Source organism: Delphinapterus leucas, chromosome 7 (genome assembly GCF_059928025.1).
Source record: "Delphinapterus leucas isolate spDelLeu-1000000601 "Yukka" chromosome 7, BTC_Dleu_Yukka2, whole genome shotgun sequence".
In the NCBI taxonomy this organism is placed as follows: domain Eukaryota; kingdom Metazoa; phylum Chordata; class Mammalia; order Artiodactyla; family Monodontidae; genus Delphinapterus; species Delphinapterus leucas.
In genome coordinates this window covers 100,349,904-100,370,992 of record NC_143135.1, presented here as the reverse complement: position 1 = coordinate 100,370,992, position 21,089 = coordinate 100,349,904, and the positions used below count along the sequence as shown (strand labels likewise).

Sequence of the window (21,089 nt, the reverse complement as noted above, 5' to 3'; positions counted from 1 at the left end):
AATCTCAAAGGAGTCACAGTTGAATGGGACAGACATGTATAGGGATGTAATTCCACCTCAAAGAGCCCTAGAGGAACAGGTTGACTCAAACAAGAAACAGGTTAAAGAGGTATGTTCATCCTCCTAAGGAGGCCCTGAGAAAGGATCAGATGACCCTGGAAGAGGCTTGAGATGCTCCACAGTAGGTAATATGAGAAGCAGATGTGAAGCACAGCTGGGCGCGTGCGAAGTAGAGAAGAAGAGAAAGGTAGGACCAACAGAGCGCATGGACACAGGCATGTGCAAAACAGCAGAGCATGAAAAAGCGTGGTCTATTTAAGAGATGGTGCATAAAAAATTCTGTGTAGCTGGAGAGCACACATGCACAGTGAGGAGTTGCTGAAGATATGACTGTTTTTACTTGTGGTGAAATAGCGAAGAGCCTTCAAAGTCAATGTTAAGGGGCTGGGATTTTGTCCTTCGGACAGTTGGGAGTTATGAAAAGGAGGTTTTCAAGAAGGGTTGAGACACAATCAGATTTATGTTCTTAGAGGAGAAATGGCCATTTAAAAGCCCTTGCCGACCTCTGATTCTGGATCAAGATGGAATAGACTCACTTCTCCCTATTCTTCTTGCTAAGTGCTAAAACCCTGGGCATTATATGTACAGCAACATAAGAAAATTCTGAAAAAGTGGAGAGAAGAAGGAAGATTAGCTAGGAAACTCAAGATCTGAGGAAAGACACAGTAGTGGTTTGTCTGGGTTGCTTTTTATCTCATTTATCCTGGGCTGGGCTCTGGAGAAGCCAGCACCCAGTCCAGAAACATCAACAGCACAGACAAAAAAGGAAAGGAAAAAACACCAAGAAAAGCTAGCCAGCTAAGTAAAGGATCAAGAAAGGGGCAGCCCCTCCACCCAAACACTACAGAGAGCACAGCAGCCCGCCCCACTTCTATCAGCAGAGGCGAAGTGGAGGCCTCAACTTCCGTTTGCACCTGGCTGGAATGAGGCGTCCTCCCAGCCCCGCCATCAGGGCATCAGGGCAGTGTCAGGGAACTCTGAGTTCTGGGAAGCCAGGACTTTCGCCACCTTCCAGTGGTGATGAGCACGCCCCCACCCCACCCCCATGGTGTCAGCAGAGATCATATGGGGAGCAGTAAGGAGGGCCCCTCCCCCTCTCATGCAGGGTGGTGTCAGTGGAGGCACAGTAGGGACCCCGATCTCCCACTCTCCAAGCTGTAGCGAGATGCCCTTCTCCACCACCCCACGGGTATCAGCTGAGGCCAAGTAGGAAACCTGAATTTCTACCACCCACCTGGAAGAGAGGATTAAAAACATGATCCAACATGCTGTCACTTTCTTAAAAAACTAAACATACATTCACCATACAGCCCACTAGTTGCCTTCCATAAATGATAATTTCTGTCCATACAAACCTGTATACAAATGTCTGTAGTGGCCTCATCTATAATAGCAAAAACCTAGAAACAACGAAAATGTCCCTCAACAGGTGAATAGTTATGGTACACCCAATACTACTCAGTAAATAAAAGAATTATTACTACACACAATTTGGATGGATCTCAATGGCATTGTGCTGAGTGAAAAAAAATCTGTCTCAAAAGGCCACGTACTATATGATTCCATTTCCTTGAAATGACAAAATTGTAGAGATGGCAAGGAACTTAATGGTGGCCAGGGGTTAGGGATGTGGGGACAGGGAGGGGTGCGAGTGTCACTTTCGAGGAGTAACATGAGGGAGGTCTTTGCGGTGATGGAATAGTTTTGTATCTTGATCATGGTGGTGTTTATATGAATCAACACGTGTGGAAATGGCACACATAGAACCAATGCCAACTGTCTGCTTTTGATATTGTGCTATAGCTATAGGAGAAACTGGGTAAAGTTTCCTCCCTGAATTATTTTTGCAACTTCCTGTATATATATCATGGTTTTTAAAAAAGTTTTGTAAAAAGTGGGAAAAAAAGGAGCTCTTTGTCAACTTTTTAGTTCTTCCTAGTAGTTCTCAGTTTGCTAATTCTAGAAACAGGGGATGGTACAATTTTACCTTTTAATGTAAATCTTTCCTTTTCAGAATATGCTGTGGAGTGGCAAGGTCAGCTGTCCATGCTAATTCAAGTTAACATCTAACTTGCCTTCATGAGTACGGGTTTCAGCATTATTCCCTTGATTCCAAATTATTCCAACTCTGCTTTTATCTAACACCTTCTTCTGCACCACTTTATGGCTAGGAGATAATACTCCTCCCCATTCCAAAGACAAGAAAATTTAAGCTTATAGAAGAAAACAGGCATGTTCTGAATCACATAATGGTGGTAGTGGAAAGATAAGATACCAGCTCTCCCCAGGGCCACTCCATAAGATCAAATTCCTTCTCAGCCCCTGGGGTGACTGTGGACATGCCTCCCTGCCTTTCACCGCTGCTCTCTTATATCTACAGTTGGGAGCACAGTGTTACTGCACCATTGTAAAGCAAGAGGAATGAAACAGGGAGAGCAGGTTGGACAAAGGAAAATTGGAAAGTGGATTTAGAAATGAGAAGCATGTGACTTCAAAGAACTGTGATGCTTTTCACAGACAAGAATGGGAAGATCTTTTATAGGGAGAAGTTTACTAGTCAGATTAAAGAAGTTCTAGATAAACAAACTAGTGCCGCACTATATAAACTGGAGATGTTCTTGCTACCCTTCGGTGTCCATGGCAGCAAAGGCAGGCCCCAGATCTGGAAAAACTCTCTTATATCTCCTTTGGCCCAACAATACCTTCACCCTATAATTTCTCCACAAAACTCTTTTGCACTGGTCTCAGATCCCTGGCTCTTAGTGTGCTGTTGGCATTCCTTGTAAAATATGTGAAGGACAGGCAGGCTGCAAGATGCAGGAACTGAGCTCGAGACTGAAATTCCTGGGAGTGAGACCTAAACCTAGTCCTAACCCTATCTTAGATCCAAGTCTTCCCTTCTTCTGAATTCAAGATCATCTAAATGTTCACCGTATGCTTCTAGTAATTTCTATTGACTGAGCCCTATTTCTAAACCTTTCCCCCCCACCCCTACTCATGAATTTGTACAGGTTCTTTCCAGTTTATAATGACAGAGGTTCAGCCAGAGAAAGGGGCATATGCCCAGGCATCTCTAGGGGGAAAAAAAAGCAAAACAGAAAATTCATCAGTTTCTTTCAAACTCCTTGTGTGACTTTGTCAAGTCCTTCAAGTCTTATAAAGTCCTCGTCTATTTATTGCACGGTAGGAGGTTTAAGACATACACACACAAGCCTCAAAATTAACAAATACAATCAGGTTGAAAACAGATGAACTATGAATAAACATTCGGTCTGGTTAATTAACAAATATTTAAAAAATCAAATCTGAAATTCCTTATAAAAGCTTCCAGTAAAGCAAACTTAAGAAGACCTGGCTCCTAAATTAACACTCTTGCTGCACCTATATGAATAGTTAGACCCAATCTAATGAGACCAGCCTTAGGTTGTCATCAAGAATAGCCTTTCTTGGAGACTATTTTGGATCAAAACAAAGGAAGCTGTAGAAAACATTTTATGCTTCGGTGGAAAATTACACATTGGCTAGAGGACTCCCCTCCAGGTTATCTGATTTTAGCCAATAGTTGATCTAATTTACAATTCTGCAAATTTTAAATAACTATAGAAGAAAATCAGTTTTGTCTCCATTTGAACTTTCACAACGTTCCTTTATTCATATAAATATGAGTATTTTTTTTCTTTTGCCTTTTCTTGGAACCAGTTATAACAGCTGCTTATTTTCCTTAGGGGTTTAAGTCTAACATATGCTCACTTTAATATCAACATGTTCATTTTAATATCTGTATGAAAGTCATGAGTTTACTTTTTTCTGAAAATTGTCTTTTAATGTATATAAACAATTATCATGTAAGGCAGAAAAACTATGTACTGCATACAAGTAGGATACTATGGCTGGGCAGGAGGAAGAATTGCTTCTGATTGAGAGAAATCAGATAGGTTTTCATAGAGCGGGTGGCAGTAATCCTTTGCCTTAAGGGTGAGTAAAATTTTAAGACAGAACTGGAAGGACAATTTCAGGCAAACAAAAGGCCTATTAATTCTAAGGGGCTCTCCTGACCCAAATGTTATTAGCCTGCACCCAGCATCCTACAGTCCCAAGAAGAGGCCAGACTCAGTCCTGTGAGATTCACACAGGAGCAATACCCAGTTTGGAACCAGTCCCAGGGAATCTCCCTGTATATCTGACCTGGCAAGGTTTACAGTCCCAACGCTAGCTGATGAAGGACTCCTGGCAAGCACAGAAGCACGAGGTATGATGAAACTGGGATAACTGGCTCATCAATTCAAAGCAGGGTGTCTTGAAATGAGCATCACAGCCTATTTCCTCTATGTCAGATAGAACTATACCACAGCCTAGACGAATTCCCTACCCTGTGCCACCTGGCAGGCCAGGTGTAGGGTTGTATGGGTCTAATTGCATCTTACTCCTGGAGTCAAATTAAGTTTCATTAATGGCTATTAATCCAAACATTTCCATTTTGCCAGTGGTGAAGAGGAAGAGGTAGGTATGGAGTTCAGAAAATGTAATACAAAGAAAATACATATTTAGTAGAGCATTAACTAAGTCTCCAGCTATCACTGTTTATCTGTGCCTGATGACATTCCTTCATGAATGGATTTTCCAGCGTAAGCCACTGTATGTAAGTCTATACTTACTGTAGACTGACTTACTACAGACACTGCAGTATAAGCCACTTACACTATGTTAGTCTCCTAGACTAATAACAAACACCTCCACAGTTTTCAGAAACCCATGCCTAGCTAAACTTCCGATTGTGTTGGCTCAAGCTCCAATCCCGTTCTACTTCAAACTCTCTTTTTCCTTGATCTTCCATTGTTAATTTCAGTCTCAGCCTGTTTCTTTTTTTTTTTTTTTGCGGTACGCGGGCCTCTCACTGTTGTGGCCCCTCCCGTTGCGGAGCACAGCCTCTGGACGCACAGGCTCAGCGACCATGGCTCACGGGCCCAGCCGCTCCGCGGCACATGGGATCTTCCCGGACCGGGGCACGAATCCGTGTGCCCTGCATCGGCAGGCGGACTCTCAACCACTGCGCCACCAGGGAAGCCCCCAGCCTGTTTCTTGCCTTATGTCTATGTGGTTCCCCCTTCCACTCCCAACTCTGTTTCCGGGTTTTTGTTTTTTGTTGTTTGTTTTTGTTGTTTGCTTTTTACAGAGCAGGGGTCACAGGGAGAAAGGCCCTTATCTACTATCCCTGAGCCAAGTCACTTGTAAGGGAAGAACAAGGAGTTACCTTATGTGGAAAAAGGCTCTTGAGGCTGAACCCTAAAAGACCGAGCTGTATGACAGTCAGTCAGGTTTCATGCGTAGGATATAAAGTCCCAGTAGTGACAGGAAAAGATGTGTTGCTCAGCTCTGTAGCAATTGCTTTGAACTCCTTAGAGAAAACACAGAGTCCCCCTGGGAAAACAGGGTAAGACATGTTCCTCCTGTAGCTGAACCTGTCAGGTGAGGGTACCTACAGTTTTAAGCCAGGAAGGACTTGAAGATAGGCATCATTTCACCCTCTGGATGAGCAATAAAGGAGGCGTGCTAGTCTACAATTTAAACAACACACCCATCCATTTGGCAACTAGGCAAAGTCTCTTTCCTTGATTTTCCACCTTAAAAAAAAAAAATCTGGCTTTAGTGGTAAGAAGGCTCAGAGTAGGATGGAACAATGAATAAAATCAAATACCCAAATGCAAATCAAATGTAAATGTCATCATGACCTAGGGACTTAGAAAACCTTTTCTCTTAGGCATTAATACGAAAGGTCAAATGAAACGTCTGAACTATCTCATCGAATTCTCACAACTCTATGAAGTAGGTACTATTATTATTCCCATTTTGCAGTTGATGAAACTGAGGCACAAACTAACACAGCATTGTAAAGCAGTTATACTCCAGTAAAGATGTTAAAAAAAAAAAAAAAAGAAAAAGAAACTGAGACACAGAGAACTCAAGTAACTTGCTTAAGCTCACACAGCTGATATGTGGTACAATCAGAATTTAACCTGTGACTGTGACCTTAACCACTGCACAAACTATCCCACAGCAGTAGGGCCTTTGAAGACAGAGCAAGAAAGAGCTTTGACAGCAAAAAGCAATGTTTCAATCTCTAGAAGATCCTATTCAGAGGGAAGATAGAAATCTAAATGACTTTTCCCATCCCTAACTTAAACCACATAAATATTCACCCCAAGATTTCAAAGCTCCTTTTACTAAATCACCATTTTGGTTTTTTGTAATTTCTACCCTGTTTTCTATGGTCTTTCATCCCTGAACTTCTCAAATTTTATATGCCTGGGAATTCACCAGATAATAACACCAGGAGACTAGGTGCCCAGTCTTTCTTATAGAAAGACCACAGAATGCTGCAGCCTCTAGGTTCTAATCACCACCTGATAATAACTATCATGTCAGAAGTCTCACAGCTAAGGGATATTACTTTCCTTCCTAAACCTTCTATTATTGGGAAAGGGGGAAGGGAAGGAGAAAGGAAGGGAAGGACATTTATAATGCTAACAAGTTTATTTCAGGCCCAAGGTGTTTTTTTTTTTTAAAGTAAATTGCTTTAAAAAAAAAAATTCAAACATACACAAAAGCAGAGTGAATAGCATAATGAAACCCCAATATACCTGTCACTTAGATTCACTATTATCAAACTTTCGCTACACTTACTTCATCCACCTCTCTTGTCTCATTTTGTTGAATTATTTTAAAGTAAATCTCAAACATAATTTTATTTCATCCCTGTGTACTTCAGTATCCATCTCTGTATAGATATTTTCTTATATAACTATAATGCCATTGTTATACCTAACACAATGAACAGCTCAGACTCTGTTCAAAATTGCTTCAAACACACAGTTTTCAGACTGTTTTTTAAATTTTTCATATCAGGATCCAAACAAGGTCCATACATTATATTTGAGGTTTGTAATCTCTTTAAATCTGTCTAAATCTAGAGCCACCTCCCTATTTTTAAAATTCAAGCCATTAACTTGTTGAAGGAAGTTTTGTTTTCCTACAGAATGACCTATCCTCTGGATTTCTGCTTTCTCATGGTATAATTTGTTTCCCTCTCTCTCCCTATTTCCTATAAATGGAATCCTCATGGCTTTTCTATTTACGTATTGTTTTCATCTAAACTAGAAAACACAGAAAATGATTTGAGAGGCTATTTTCTCAATTCTCCCAAGGATGGTACATAGCTAGTGCCGTTCTAAGTGTGTAACTGAATTGAACTTGGGTCTTACTTGCCCGCCGTGCAGCAGAGCCAAGTTACTAACACTGGGTTGTGATGAAGGAAATTACAGCGTTTTTTGTAAGGTGCAAAGCAAGGAGTATGGCGTGGCTCGTGCTCAAAAGACCTGAATTCCCTGATGGCTTTCAGGGAAGGGTTTTCAAGGCAACATCGGGGTGGAGGTTGCAGGGTGCGTGATCAGCTCATGGGCTTTCTTCTGATTGGTGTGTAAGGTAAAAGGGTGATGTTTCAGGAATCTTTATCATCAACCTTCTGGTTCCAACCAGTCTGGGGTCTACGCGCTCGTGTTCAGCATTTAGTCCCCATGGGTGGGAGGGCAGTCTTAGCTCCTGCAGAACACCTCAAAAACATGTGTCAGGTTGTAACGTGTATCCACGAGGAGGAACTCGGACTCTGTTTTGTTGCTGAACTATTGTTTCTTGACTGCTTTTCCTTTGTTCCTGCCTTCCCTCACTTCCCTAATTAGCAACTTCTTGAGTCTGCTCATTGGAACTCAGCGAAGCCTTAGGAGACTAAAGCCTTTTTCTGCAAACAAGAAATGGGGGACACAGAGGGACTTTTGTACCCGGCAGGACCCCACGGGGTGCTGCTCACTTTCAATCCCCTCTTTGCTTTGATACTCCTCAATTGTGAGGGGACCAGGGGCAGGACCAGAAAGGAAGTCAAGTTTTAGATAAAGAGGTTAATCACAAACTCGGCAGGGGAACTCGGTTTTAGGGGGACTTGGTTTCAAGTGAACCGGAGAGAAGTTAATTTATTATACACAGTGGATTCCGTATAATGATTTCCGTAGGTGTTTTGAGGCAGGGGGAGGAACCTAAGACAAGAATTGAGTAAAACGTTTACCAAGGGTGATCTCATCTTGGGGCCTGGAAGGGATGATGACTCGTGCAGTAAGTACAACGCCAAACTGTCTTAATCAAAAGGAATTGATTTGACTTCTCTTTGGCACACCCCTCTAATAGTGGTCAGTAATACTGAGAGCAAGACCAGACACGGACCATTCATTTCTACCTTAAGAGACCTTTAAAAACCAAAGTCAGCATATTCAAAGTCTTTCGCTCAGTGGAAGGGGCCTAGCATGCCAGGAGAACATTTGCTTTTATCTTTCTCTATAATATATCCAATCTGCCAAGTCTTCTTTTCGGAGAAGCATGGAAAAATGCCCAAGATGGGATACAAAGCAAACTATGCTCACTACACTTAAAGTGAAACTAAAGGAATAGTTTGCTTCCAAAACCAGAATCTAAGTAAGCAAACACAGAAAAGTAATACCTGCTACCTATCATACCTTAAATTGTTGGAAGATGTGAAAGCAGCAGTTTCTAGCCTCTGCACCCAGTGGGTAGTCAATAAAGTTATTGACAATCTCATTCCTGCCCATCATAAAAGGGCTAAAAAATAAGGGTAAGTAATATTGGACAGTTACCAGTAACACACTGGAACAATGCCAGGGAGAAGCCACAGAGTTCATTAAAGCAATTAGAGCAAGCCGTTTTAGGTAGAACTGCCTAGGAAAATACATCACGTGCTGGCTTTGTGATTGTTACTGCACAAAAACTAGTACATGAATATTCTCTGCCACTACCGTAATCCGGGAATTGCCTCTATCACGTGTATATTCTGTCTTTCGGCATGAATTCTATAAGTTGATAAAGTTGCCTCTGGGGAATAGAACAGCTGAGCTCTTCTGGGTTCGTGGCCCTCTTGCTGGACACACGCCCATACTTTCCTATATCCTCCTGCCCTGCTCTCCTATTCCGTTGTGACCTACTGAACTCGCATCTACTCTGACAAGATCAGGGTTGGAATCAGAGTTGAAGAGGATGAACTTGTCTGACACTACCGCAACATCTACAAGTAAAATGTACCACGAGTCCACAACTCAGCATGAAGAGCGAATGAAATGGAAAACTGGTGAGGTCAAAGGTGTAAAACATAATTAATACATTCATAGAACGTTAGAGCCACAGGGAAGATTGAAGATCCCTTAGTATAACTCTCTTACTTTACAGAAAGAGAAAACTGTAGCCCAGAGAAATTATTTGTCTCAAATCACAGTCACAGTTAAAGAATGAAAAACAAAGTAAAGTGATGTCTAAGGACCTTTAAAGATCAAAAACATCAGGTAAAACTACTAATCATGCAGAAGCATTTGGAATTTTAAAAATTCAAATCTGCCTATCTATTTAACAAGTATTTTCTGAGAGCTTGTTACATGCCAGATAGAGCACTGAACAAAAACAGACAAAAATCCCTGTGCTCATGGAGTATACAATCTAGTGGGGAAAGAAAATAAACATTAAGTAAAATATATAGTATGCCATACAGCTGTAAGTATCATGAAGAAAAATAATGCAGGGGAAGGGGAGACAGAGCACCTAAGCATGGGGGTGGGTAGGAGGGTCATATTTTAAAACAGCGTGGTCAGGGAAGGTCCTCTTAATTCTGATACACTTGAATGAAGGCTTGACGGAGGTAATAAAGTGAGCCAAACATTATCTGAGGGACAAGTGTCTCCAGGCAGAGAGCTAATGAAAAAGAAGAGTCCCTGGAACATCCATCGAAATACAAGGTCAACGAGGTCCAGCAGAACAAGCAAGGAGGAAAGTAGTGGGAGATAAAGTCTCAGAAGTAACTGGGACCAGATTTTACAGGGCCTTGTATGACACTGTAAGGACTCCGGCTTTTTCTGAATGAAATGAATAGCCAAAGGAGACTTTGAGCAGAGGAGTGACATGATCTCACTTTTTTGAAAGGACTGCTAAGTGGTCCTAAGTGCTAAGAACTTAGGTGGTGCTAAGAACAGTCTATAGTGGGCAAATAGAGAAACAGAACCAACCAGGAGGCTACTGCAATAACTCGGGTGAAACATGATGATGACTTAGAACAGGGTTGTAGTAGGGCAGACATGGAAAAAAGAGCTGTATTTTAAATATATCTTCGAGGTAGAGCCAACAACGATTGGATGTGGGCTGTATAAGAAAGACAAGAGTGAAGGTTGCCTCCATGCTTTTTTGGCCAGAACAACTAGAAGGATGGTGTTGTCATTTGCTGAGAATGGAGAAGACTGCAGGAAGAAACAGATGTTTTTATAGTTTGGGATGTGTGTATGTGTGTGTGAGAGAGAGAATGTGTGTGTGTGCAGAGGGTGGAAATCAGAAGGTTTGGTTTTAGATGTGTTAAATTTGGCTGCTGTATTGAGAAAGTACACAGGTGCAAGAAGAGATTACTTAGGAACTCTTAAAATAATCTATGAGAGAGATGATGGTGGTTTGGACCAGGCATCTCGCAGTAGAAGTAATGTGAATTGAAAATATATTTTGCAGGTAGAGTTGCCATGATTTGCTGATGAAGTGATGAAAGATGAAAGAGAGAGAAAGAGGAAAGTCAATGATTTCTTCAAGGTTCTTGGCCTCAGTAACTAGACAAATGGAATTACTATTAACTGATATGGGGGAGACTATAGGAAGAGCAAATTGAGGGAAACCAATGATGTGGAAATGTCAAGTAGGCAGTTAGGGTTAAAAGTTTGCATTTTCAGGGAGAGGTCTGCACCAGATACATAAATGTGGGAGTTATCAGTATATAGGTAATATTTCGAGCCACAAGACTAAAACAGATCACCAAAAGAGCAAGTGTAGATACAAAAGAAGTCCAGGGACTGAGCCCTGGGACACTCTCAAAAGCTTTGGGGTTGTGGGAGCCATGTGTAAGGTACCTCAAAAAAACAGAGTGATCAGTTGTGTTTAATTCTGATGACAGGTCCAGATAAAGTCTGAGAATGACCATTGGATTTAGCAACGTGGATGTCATTGATGACTTTGAAAAGGGCACTTTCATTGGAGAGGTAAAGGCAAATAGTCTTACTAGAATGTATTCAAGAGTGAATGTGATAAGAACAGGAACAGGAAGTATAGACACGCAAGGAGTTTTATAAAGAGAAGCAGAGAAGGTTGGTGGTACATGAAGGAGAATGTGGGGTAAAGAAAGGCAGCAGGTGGCTTTCTTTTTCTTTCTCTCTCTCTCCTTTCTTTTTTTCTTGGTTAGTTTTCAAGATGGGAGAAATCACAGGAAGTTTATATACTGATAGGAACACTCTAATAGTCAAGGAAAAATTATGATGCAGAAGAGAAGGGGAAGAAATGCAGAGGCAATGTCCTTTAGTAGGTAGAAGGGAACTGGATCCAGCCAGTAGTCAGAGTAGGCCTAAGACAGGAGAGCAAACAGCTCATCCATATTAACAGGAATTAACACATAAAGGTAGGTAGGTAGATATGACAGTGGGAGCTCAGGGAAGTTCCCTTTGACTGCTTGTTTTTTCAGTGATACAGAAAGCATCGTCACCAACGGCGAGTAAGTGTGAGGGAAAACCTACAGGAACTTTGAAGAGAGTAAAAAAAAGAAACAGTTATCTAGGAAAGTGTTCATTCTTTTTTTTTTTTTTTTTTTTTTTTGCGGTACGCGGGCCTCTCACTGTTGTGGCCTCTCCCATTGCGGAGCACAGGCTCCGGACGTGCAGGCTCAGCGGCCATGGCTCACAGGCCCAGCCGCTCCACGGCGTGTGGGATCTTCCCGGACCGGGGCACGAACCCGTGTCCCCTGCGTCGGCAGGCGGACTCTCAACCACTGCGCCACCAGGGAAGCCCGGAAAGTGTTCATTTTTAATCAATCATTTTTCACTTGAAATGTCTGTCACCTACCTTATTTGAAATAGTGGGCCCAATTTTAATCCTGTCCCTCACCGCCCCGCCCTGAAATCAAAATCTATCTCATTTAGGCTCAATCTTATCTTCAGGCCTCTTCTTCCTTATTAGTCCCTGCTAATTTAGAAAACTTGTAGAATTTGTCCTCCCAACCATGACTTCAGAAACGTGTAAATTCAGGCAAAGTCTTAGAGTCCAGGCTCCTTTCCAAAGCACATTCATCCAATTCAAACAGGATTCATTGCCCTATCATCACTAAGGGTCATGAGACTCAGGCTTCCTCCTTGGTAGCTGCTAGTTATCCCAACATTCTCTAACCCCACAAAAATAAACCTTTAGATACTGTCTACACATAACCAAACTACAATACAAAAGCATACTCATTATCAGGTGAGATTTATATTCATAGACTTAACCTAGAGGAAGAAGACTTGAAATTTCCCTGGTCCTGTGTAAGACCTAATCCCATCACCATTCTACCATTAACTTGATGTCAGACAAGTCGATTCACCTATATCAGGTAACCAAACTAAAAAAAGTAGAACAAAACAAGCAGAAAAAAACAAACAAACAATCAAAACACATTAGACGAGACCAAAGAAACAAATAAAAACCAATACAACTTATCCTAGGAGTGAAAAACTTTAACATCTGAAAATCAATTAATATAATACATCTTATTAATAGAAAAAATGACAAAAATACATGATAATCTGAATAGATGCAAAAAAAGCATTTGACAAAACCCAACAACTTTTCATGATAAAAACACTCAACAAACTAGTAATAGAAGGGAACTTCCTTAAACTAATAAAGCCTATCCAAGAAAAATGCACAGCTAACATCCCACATAATAGTGAAAGACTAAATGCTTTCCCCCTAAGATTAGGAACAGGACACAGATGTCATCATTCCTATTCAACATTGTACTGGATGTTCTATCCAGGGCAATTAGGCAAGAAAAAGAAATCAAAGGCATCTAGATTGGAAAAGAAGTAAAACCGTCTCTATTTCCAAATGAGAAAATTTTATAGATGAAAAATCCTAAGGAATGCCCTAAAAAACTATTAGGCATAAAAAATTAATTCAGGAAGGTTACAAGATACAAGATTGATACACAAAAATCAATTGTATTTCTACACACTTGTGATGAGCAATCTGAAAATAAAATTAAGGAGATAATCCATTTAAAATAGCATCAAAAAGAATAAAATACTTTGGAATAAATGTAACAAAAAAGTACACATTTTATGCTCTGAAAATTACAAAACATTGTTGAAAGAAATTAAAGACTTAAATGAGTGGAAAGACATCCCATGTTCATGGATCAGATGGCAATAGCTCCCAAATTGACCTATAGATTCAACACAATCCTTATCAAAATCTCAGCTAGCTTTTTTGCAGGAAGGTGATCTTAAAATTTGTATAAAAAATGCAAGGGACTCAGTATAGCAAAACAATCTTGAAAAAGAAGAACAAAGTTGGAGAACTCATGCCTCTCGATTTCATAACTTACTACAAAGCCACAATAATCAAGACAGAATGTATTGGTTTAAGGATAAACATATAGATTAATGGAATAGAACTGAGAGTTCAGAAATAAACCCTAACATTAATGGTCCAACGATTTTTTTTTTTTTTTTTTTTTTGGCTGCATCGGGTCTTAGTTGCGGCACACAGGATCTTTGTTGTGGCATGTGGGATCTTTTGTTGCGGCGTGAGGGCTTCTCTCTAGTTGTGGTGTGCGGGCTCCAGAGCACGTGGGCTCTGTAGTTTGTGGCACGCGGGCTCTCTAGTTGAGGGGTGTGAGCTCAGTAGTTGTGGTTTGCAGGCTTAGCTGCCCTGAGGCATGTGGGATCTTAGTTCCCCGACAAGGGATCAAACCTGCGTCCCCTGCATTGGAAGCCGGATTCTTTACCACTGGACCACCAGGGAAGTCCCAATGGTCCATTGATTTTTAACAACAGTGTCACATCAATTCAGTGGAGCAAATAATAGTTTTTAGAACAAATGACGCTGGGACAACTAGATATCCTCATGCAAAAGAATGAGGTTAGACCCCTATCTAACACTATATACAAATATTAACTCAAAATAGATCATAGACCTTGGTGTAAGAGCTAAAACTATAAAACTCTTAGAACAACACACAGGAGTAAATCTTTATGACCTTGGATTAGGTAATGGCTAAACCAACAAAAGAAAAAGTAGATGAATTGGACTTCCTCAAAATTAAAAACTTTTTTCCTGCAAAGTAAACCATCAAGAAAGTGAAAAGACAATCTCCAGAACAACAGGAAATATTTGCAAATCATAAGTCTAATAATGGACCTTATGGAGAATATATTAACAACTTTCATAACTCAATAATCAAAAGATAAATAACACAATTACAAAATGGCAAAGGATCTTAAAAGACAGCTCTCCAAAAAGGATATACAAGGGGCTAATAAGCACATGAAAAGATGCTCAACATCATTAACCATCAGGAAAATGCAAATCAAATCCACGAGATACCACTTCATACCCAGTAGGATGACCATAATTAAAGAGACAGATAAGGACAAGGGTTGGAGGATGTGAAGACATCTGAACCCTTATACACAGTTGGTGGGAATGTAAAATGGTGCAGCCACTCTGTAAAACAGTTTTCAGTTCCTCAAAATGTTCAACGTAGAGCTACCATATGACCCAGCAAATCCCCTCCTAGGTATATATCCAAGAGAAATGCAAACGTATGTCCACAGAAAAACTTGTAAACAAATGTTCATAGCAGCCTTATTCATAATAGCTAATTAGTAGAAACAGCCCAAATGTTCATCAACTGATAACTGGGTAAATAAAATGCAGTACATCCATAGAGGAGAATATTATTCAGCAATAAAAGCAATGAAGTACTGATACACACGACAACATGCACAAATTTGAAAAACATTACACTAAGTTAAAGACTCCAGTCACAAAAGACTATATATTATATGATTCCATTCATATGAAAAGTCCAAAATAGACAAATCTGTAGAGATAGAAAGTGGGCTGGTGATTGCCAGGGGAGTGGGAAACAACTGCTAATGGGTATGGGATTTTTCTTTTCTATATTTAAAAAAAAGTTTAGGACTTCCCTGGTGGTGCAGTGGTTGAGAGTCCGCCTGCCGATGCAGGGCACATGGGTTCGTGCCCCGGTCCGGGAGGATCCCACATGCCGTGGAGCGGCTGGGCCCGTGAGCCATGGCTGCTGAGCCTGTGCGTCCGGAGCCTGTGCTCTGCAACGGGAGAGGCCACAGCAGTGAGAGGCCTGCGTACTGCAAAAAAAAAAAAAAAAAAAAAAAAAGTTTAATTGTGGTAAAAAAATAAAACCACACATAATCTAAAATTCACCATTGTAACCATTTTTAAGTATACTGTTTAGTAGTGTTAAGTATATGCACATTGTTGTGAAACAGACCTCTAGGACTTTTTCATCTTGCAAAACTGAAACTCTATTCATTAATCAACTTCCCATTTCCCCCTCCTCCCAGACCCTGGTAACCATCACTCCACTTTGTCTCCATGAATTTGACTACTCTAGGTTCCTCATATGAGTGGAATCACACAGTATTTGTCTTTTTGTTTCTGGCTTACTTCACTTACCATCATGCCTTAAGGCTAATCCATGCTATAGTACGTGACAGGATTTCTTTCCTTTTTAGGGCTGAATAGTATTCCACTGTACATATATACCACATTTTGGTTATTCATTCATCTGCTGTTGGAAACTCAGGTTGCTTCCACCTCTTGGCTATTGTGAATAATGCCATTATGAACATGGGTGTGCAGATATCTGTTGAAGGTCCTGCTTTCAATTATTTTGGTTTGCTGGATCACAGGGGCATCTCTTTAGAGTGACAAAAGTGTTCTAAAATTTGTTAGTGGTGACGGTTGTACAACCCTAGAATATACTAAAAACCACTGAATTGTACATTTCAAGTGGGTGAATCAAATGGTCTGTGAATTATATCTCAGTGAAGCTGTTAAAAAATACAACTCAGAAAGGCTAAATCAAGGATATAGTTACATAAGGATTTTGACTGAACTGAATAATTAATCTGGTTAAATAACCAGTCAATCTTGTCACATGGGTAATTCTGACTCTTATTTGCAATGACCTGGCTAGAGATTTAGGTGTTTTTTGAGACATAACCTAAGTGCTTTTTTAACACTGACCATTAGAAGACATAGGAAAAAGAAAATGTCAGTACCTATTTTTAATTCACAATATTAAACCTTTTCATATTTTGTGTCAAGAAACACTGTGAAGAAATAACAAATTCATACTAACTATAGCAATTTTTATTTCATCTGCTCTGTAGGTATGGCATTCACCAGATTTTTTTAAAGATAGGGAAATAAGGTAGAACTTTATTCACTTTGACTTCAGATTCACTTTTTGAAATGTCACTCACAATTATTTCACATAAAAGATGCCCCAAAGACAGAGTTTATTTGCCTTTCTCTTTTTTGCAATAAAAATTATAAAATTAAGAAGTCCTATGTCCATTGTCACCGAATGGGGAAAGAGGGAATAAATTAAAAAACAGGAGAGAAAAATTTTTGAGAAAAGAAAACATACATCAAATTCAGATTGTTCTCATCTCTAATTGTTATACACAACTAGAAAAGTTAACAGCAAAACAGATGGCCACTGAGGCTCAGAAACTCATTTCATCATCTTCTCTTTTGCTTCATCCAGACATTTTCAATTTTGTCAAGACTCAAAGTACAGATATAGAAGGACAATAAATGAGATAATCTCAAAGATTTCTAATAATCTCTTCTGATCAGAGCGGAGCAAAGTGAGAGAAACCTTACCAGTGTGACTGATCATTTTTAAAGCAACGTGGTCCATGTGGTTTACAGCAAAGAGACAAGTTTGGAAGCCAACTTTCAATCTTGGTGCCAAGCACAGAGTGAAACAATGGTCATGATCTAATTATAGTGATAGCTGTTATTATGTGGGACAGTCTTTCTTTTCAGATTACACATCTTATAAACTTTAACAGCTTTTCGTAAATAATCTCTCAGGGTTGACTTTAAGTGAAGGTTGAAATACTAACAGTTGATTTCAGATTCTTATTACAGATTTTTCAAAGTCCGTCTGTGTGCAGAAGCAAAATTATGAATGGCGACTCGAAGAGTTGAGTTCCCTTCAGGGATATCACAGGAATTGATGACTGAATGTAGTGCCCGGGTATATGCTGCAAATAAAGATTTGAACAGTGGTGAATGAAGTCAGATTCTAAACAATTCTCCCAACCTTTTTCTATTAGTACTGTTTCTCTGCCCAGTCTCATAGGAATTAACTTTAACCCATTCACTGAATAAATATTTACTGAGTACTTACCACATGCCAAGTACTCTGTGATTACAGAAAAGGTAAGGGAGAGGATGGACACAAAAATTAAATTGCAGTGTAATATTTCCAGACCAGAGGCATATACAAAATGTCATCACAGAATGAAGTTTGGAATGAAAGAAAAACTAGGAGAAGATGGAAAAGATTTCCAGAAGTGGTAACATTTAAGATGGTCTTGAAAGATTAATAAAAATAAAGGAAAGAAGGCATTCTAGGCAAAGAAATGAGTGTGTGGGGTGCGAAGGTATAAAAAAATGTGGCATGTCCTGGCAGTAGCAAGTTCGATGAAGGCTGGAGTGTTGCCTGGAGCCAGAGAGAAAATATGCCAAATACGACATGTATTTTGTACTGTAATGGTAAGTCCTACGGGTTTGATGATAGGGGAATGGCATGATCAGATTTGTGTTTTTAAAATATAACTCACAGGACTGATAAGGAACTCTTATCACAGGGCAACAGGAATACAAATACTTGCAGTACTTTCAGTGTGTGTATGAAGCCTATATAATCTCTACAATATGTAAATCAATATATTTAAGAATGGACAGGAAACAGAAATACTAGTCACAGCAGGAATGACTCATCTTCTCTAGCTGGGATCCCTGATAAAGGTAGAGTTTATATTGGTCCTCATTTCCCTCAGTGATCCTTAGCAGAACTGAAAGTCTAATGTGGATATCTACACATTATAATAATATATATATATGTGAAGATAAATAATAGGTCTATGTTAGATAAGGCCTAACTTAGATGGCCGTAAGAGGCAAGCTCTAATATTCTTCATTTACAGGAGGACCTGAAACCCTAGTCTCACTACTGTGGAGTGAGCTAGAAATATTTCCCCAGCATAAATGGAGACAAGAAGATAACAGATCTCAAAGAGAAATATAACTCACTATAATTATTTTTATTGCCTCAGAGTTGTTTTGCAAAGGGGGTAGAATAGTCTCTGATATATAGTAAGCCCTTAGTCAATAAATGCTAAATTACTACAATCACTACTTTTACTGTTGTTGTTTTCTTAACTGCCACCAGGCCCCAACCATTCCTTTAAGAGACTTACCTTTGTGGTTTTTATAGAAAATACAATTGTTGGCACAGGTATCAGGATGAGCATCCCAAAAATCAGGACCACAGCAGCATAGTGGAGGTAAAGTAATATTATACAGCTGCATTTTCTCCTGGATCTGGGCTCTTAAAGCTTCTACATATCTATAAAAATACAGTATGACCAGGCAAAGTGAACCACTAGGAAGAGAATGAGTATGAGTCCTTATTTTACTACCAGCTTTAACTGTTAAACTATTTCATATCTCTGTGCCTCAACTCTTGCTCTTGGTCCTGGGAAGCAGCACTAGGAAAGACGTAGTGCGATGCCAGAGAGGTATTAGGCAATCAAGAAATGTGATGAAGTTCTGTACTCCCCAAAGTATGAGAAGACACAGTCAACTCTTTTGTAAGGAAAATGAGAACACTGACTTCCTAACAAGTTTCCTCTAGAGCCAAAATTTCACACAGAACTTTTCAAAGTACCTTTGGTGTTCCTTTTCTTTCTGCTGTTTTTCTCTGGCTCCTTCCTCAAGTTGTAGCTGGGCTAGTATCTCACTCATCTTCTCCCCTGAATATGGCTCTTCATGAAAGTTCATTCTTAATATCCTCTGCTCTTCAGCATAACGTTGCTGCTCTTTCTTTTTCTTAATTCTGAGGATAAAATCATAATGTGGTTAGGAATTTCATAAAATCATTATTTAGAATTAGCTTCTAGATCCAAATAACTCAAGAAATTCCCAGAAACAGGGGAGTCAGGAAAGCAGTTTAACACCCCTAGAAAAGCCTCAAAAACTCCTGCTGGTTGATTTGAGTTTATCCCATAGTTCACGTATACACATGGCCTCCTGGATGGAAATGACCAATGGTTACTACTAAAAGAGTTTTCCTTTAAGAATTCTAATACAAGAACTTTCTCAGGTTAAAACTACAAGTAGACAGGACTTCTGCTTTTGGCTAAAATAGAGTAGTAGGGACTGGGCTTGCCCTCCCACCTTGAACAACCAAATAGATAAATAAACAAATCAACCAGACCAAATACAAAACAACAATGGTTTTTAAGACACTAGATATTAGACAACAAAAGACAGTGATCCTTGACAGATGGAAAACAAATGAAGTGAGCCCTACAGGTGCCCAAGCTTACTGCCTTGAAAGTTTCGAGGCAGCAGCACAGGGAGTTGAGGTGGAGCCTGGTAGACTCCCTGAGTCCAGGGACACAAAAGCAACTAGAGTTCCTAAGACAGAAAACCAGGGAGAGAGAGCTGCTCAGAGAGAGAACCCTAGAGATCTGCAGAGGGTCTCCTTCTAATACACAGCAGAGCACTGTGCATGTATGCGAGGAAATGATTTGGGGCCAGGGACAGGACCATCTGAAAGAATAACAGGGAACAGTGTCCTGTGCTCACACAGAGCACAGAATAGAGAGCCTGTTCCCACCAGTCAAGACTTGAAAAACTCATAATGCACAGGACATTGGGTAAAGTTCTCAGAAAGATTTTACCTCAGTAGTGGGAAATAATGATTAGTCCTAGACTGAGCACTGCTCCAGACACACCCAACATTGTAAAAGCAAAGCCCCAAAGTAACTTAACTGCATCCCAAAACAAAGCTCAGGAAAATTTATGAGAATACAAAGATATCCAGTAACCAACAAGGTAAATTCACAATGTTGGACATCTAATCAAAGATAAGATGCAGGGCTTCCCTGGTGGCGCAGTGGTTGAGAGTCCGCCCGCCGATGCAGGGGACACGGGTTCGTGCCCCGGTCCGGGAAGATCCCACATGCCGCGGAGCAGCTGGGCCCGTGAGCCATGGCCCCTGAGCCCGCGCGTCCAGAGCCTGGGCTCCGCAATGGGAGAGACCACAACAGTGAGAGGGCCACGTACCGCAAAAAAAAAAAGATAAGATGCAAAGAGGCAGGAAAATACAACTCATAATGAAGAGAATAATCAATGAATCAAAATCAACCTAGAATGGACAGTTATTAGAATTAGCACAGAAGGACATTAAAACAGATAGTACAACTATATCCTATATGTTCAAAAAGTTTAGACGTAAAAAAGGCTGAAATCAACTTCTTGAGATGAAAACTACAATTTCTGAGATGAAAAATACATTGGAGAATAAGCTTATATATTAAAGAAATGGAATTAATAATAGGTAACCTTCCCAAACAGAAAGCACTAGGCCCAGATGGGTTCACCAAACAATTAAGGAAGAAATTATACCAAATCTCTTCAATCTCTTTCAGTGGGCAGAAACAGAAAGAATATTTCTTAACTCATTCTATGAGGTCAGCATTACTCTAACGCCAAAACCTGACAAAGATATTACAAGAAAACTACAACAAATATCTCTCATGAACAAGAGGCAGAATTCCTCAAAAATATTAGTAAGTCAAATCCAATGATGTACATATATTACATTCCACAGCCAAGTGGAATTTATGCCAAGAAAGCAAGCCTGGTTCAACATGAAAAAAATCAATTAATGTAATAGATCACGTCAATAAGCTAAATAAGAAAAATCACAAGATCCTATAAATAGATACAGAAAAAGCATTTGACAAAATCCAATACCATATAATCCAGCAATCATACTCCTTGGCATTTAC

General features: G+C 40.0%; 1 protein-coding gene across 14 annotated transcripts in view; it reads right to left on the bottom strand.

The window, feature by feature from the left end:
* Positions 1-3,166: 3,166 nt before the first annotated feature.
* CCDC15 (coiled-coil domain containing 15) overlaps positions 3,167-21,089 on the bottom strand; it is a 74,344-nt gene continuing 56,421 nt past the window's right edge. For 9 of the 14 annotated variants that reach the window (XM_089915766.1, XM_089915758.1, XM_089915757.1 and 6 more), the window contains 3 exons: positions 18,959-19,126; positions 18,489-18,637; positions 15,345-17,267 (listed from right to left, as the gene is read on the bottom strand). In XM_089915766.1, the coding sequence (XP_089771892.1) occupies positions 17,146-17,267; positions 18,489-18,637; positions 18,959-19,126 (439 nt within the window). In that variant the 3' untranslated portion in view covers positions 15,345-17,145. The other 5 variants (XM_089915755.1, XM_089915767.1, XM_089915768.1 and 2 more) reach the window with 3 other exon arrangements.